Consider the following 2,554-nt stretch of genomic DNA (forward strand, 5'->3'; position numbering starts at 1 on the left):
CCCATCCCCCAACCCGAGGATCACCACAACGAGCCCGTTCTCAACAAGTTGACGATTTGTCGTAAAATGTTACGCTTTGGGAGTGAGAACGTGTTGTTATTAGATGCTGCTCCAGTCAGCCAGAGAGTCCCCCGCCGCCCCGCCCGGTGCCTATTCCATCCCCAAAATGCGCTGGCTGATGTCGGGGCAACATGAGTACAGGCAGCTTTTTTTTTTTTTTTTTGCCGGGGCTGGCAATCCGTGTCACAGCTTGTTCATGACATGTTTGAGGACACTGAGATAGTGGTGATGTGTGATAGGAGTGACAGATGGGTTTGAATGTGAGGATGGGATCAAATCAGGGATCAGCTCTGACCACCTTCTTGTGATAGTGATGGGTTGTTGATGGATGACTCCACTTTGGATTCAAATAAGGCAGCATGCTGCAAAATACTGGATTAGCTTAAAAGAAAAAAAAACATTTTTGATGACATGAAAGTCTAAAAAACTGACTTTTGTGATTTGTCTTGCAATTCCAGTATGGAGGTCTCAAAATGCACATGCTAAAGAAAAGAAGATTTCACTCTTGGGGACCTCATATATAAAGAATATGTGCAAATTTTTTCAGATGATTCAAAAGAGCCACAACAGGAGTCATTTGACAGGAGTCACTGAGACTATTCCCAGGTATCCGGTTGGTATACATAAAAAATCTTCTCAGTGTACATGATTTTAGGCAATGTACAATTTTGCTAGCTAGATTAGGAAGAGGAAATGATGGCAGGCAAGTTTTGGTATCTTTTGGGGACAGCTGGTTTTTAGTTTATGCCATGTTGTCAGTCAGTTCACAGTTAATTAGTGGATAAAAGTCAGTGGATAAAAATCGTGTTCATGTGGCATCAGCTCTCACAGGGATTCTGGGGAATCAGAAAGCAGATGCGTTAGCAGGGAACTCTACCTGTAAAGAAAAAACTGGCAAAGACAGAGGAGTACATGTGACAGGCGGCGGTAATGCAATGGAGATGGATGCCAACTGCTTTTAAATCCCAACAGTGATGGGTCGGTCATGAACGAAATGGCTCTTAGAGCCGGGTCTTTGAAGTGAACGATGCGAGCGGGGCTCCTTATTGGGAGCCGTGGGGTTTTTTTTTTCTTCTTTCTCCTGCCCTCTCTTTCACTTTTTTTCACTTCACGCTGCAAGTCACCCTCGTGTTTGCGCTGAGCAGAGACGGCAAACAGAGTCTTGCATTTGCGCCCCTGGAGTGAATAAATAAAAGTATATTTACAGTGGCCCCTAGAGACAAAGCGAGAGAGATGCTGGCAGAATATGAGAAAGTGTCAGACCACGTGAAAGTCACCCAGAAAGGTAGTGTATGTAGTCATGTCTCAGTTCTCTGCCTTGACTTTCAGGGTATTTTTTTATAATATTTATAAAACGATTAAATCCAAGGTGATATTTTTGGAGGTGCCTCTTTGCTGACTTTATAAAGTCTGTGAAGGTTCTCAGTCACCAGCTTAACAATGTGGTGTATGCTGTACAGTGCAGCGAGGAATGCTCAGACCTCTACATTGGAGAGACCAAACAGCCACTTCACAAGCGCATGGCACAACACAGAAGAGCCACCTCCACAGGACAAGACTCAGCAGTCCATCTGCATCTTAAGGATAAAGGACACTCTTTCGAGGATGCCAATGTTCACATTTTGGACAGAGAGGACAGATGGTTTGAAAGAGGAGTGAAAGAAGCCATCTATGTCCACTGTGAGCGACCATCTTTGAACAGAGGCGGGTGGTTTACGACACCAACTCTCTGCCATCTATAATCCAGTTTTGAGATCCCTTCCCAGACGCCTTAACGCCCACTCACATCCTGGGCCATCTGACCTCAGGAATTCGCATGATAAGGTGGGGCCAGGTTTCACAATGAACTCACCCGAAACTCTGGCTGATTGGGACCCACACCCAATTTCACACCTTGGCTCAGGCGATTAGAGGATCATCAGGGGGTCCTTTTGTCCCTCTGTGGGGGGATACTCCCACTAGGTTTATATCTGGGACTCTCCACCATTTGACCTTAGAACTGAAGAAGCTTCTCGGATGAGAGGTGAAACGTCTTCAAGCAACTTAAAGAAGTCCAGACGCTTTTCTTTGCAAGCTCCTTTGATGATTATTTTGATAGTTGACTAGATCTTATAAAATCTTGTCAGTGAAACACAGAAACTAAATGTTAATGTCTGCAGCTGTAAAATAAACTGAGCTAAGACACGTATACATTCAACTGACATTTTTTAAATGCAGATGCAGCTGCTTCAGTCCATGACTGGCAGTGCTTGATGAAAGATAAAAGACGAAAGTGTTGCTAATCAGAAACTTTCCAGATTGTGTTGAATTGGTTGATCAAATTCTGGTGGCACATTTCTGCATTCATAATTTCTTCATTTTGACAGGATATCCAACACCACACTGGCTGAAAGGCAGCTCTGAAACATGACAGAGCCTATACCGTGTTTTACAGATGGCTGTAGACACTGTTGTACCTCTCTGCTGACCTCCTCTATAGTCATGTGCATCTTGA

The 2,554-nt window shown here is 44.2% G+C and overlaps 1 protein-coding gene across 1 annotated transcript in view; it reads left to right on the forward strand.

Annotated features, from left to right (window-relative positions):
• Positions 1-1,295: 1,295 nt before the first annotated feature.
• LOC121813061 (thialysine N-epsilon-acetyltransferase-like) overlaps positions 1,296-2,554 on the forward strand; it is a gene marked incomplete at its 5' end in the record, with an annotated part of 3,713 nt that continues 2,454 nt past the window's right edge. Inside the window, 1 exon segment of the mRNA XM_042216520.1 lies at positions 1,296-1,345. Within this exon segment, the coding sequence (XP_042072454.1) occupies positions 1,296-1,345 (50 nt within the window).

Source organism: Haplochromis burtoni, unplaced genomic scaffold (genome assembly GCF_018398535.1).
Source record: "Haplochromis burtoni strain Fernald_Lab_line unplaced genomic scaffold, NCSU_Asbu1 Contig_1094, whole genome shotgun sequence".
Taxonomy (NCBI): Eukaryota; Metazoa; Chordata; class Actinopteri; order Cichliformes; family Cichlidae; genus Haplochromis; species Haplochromis burtoni.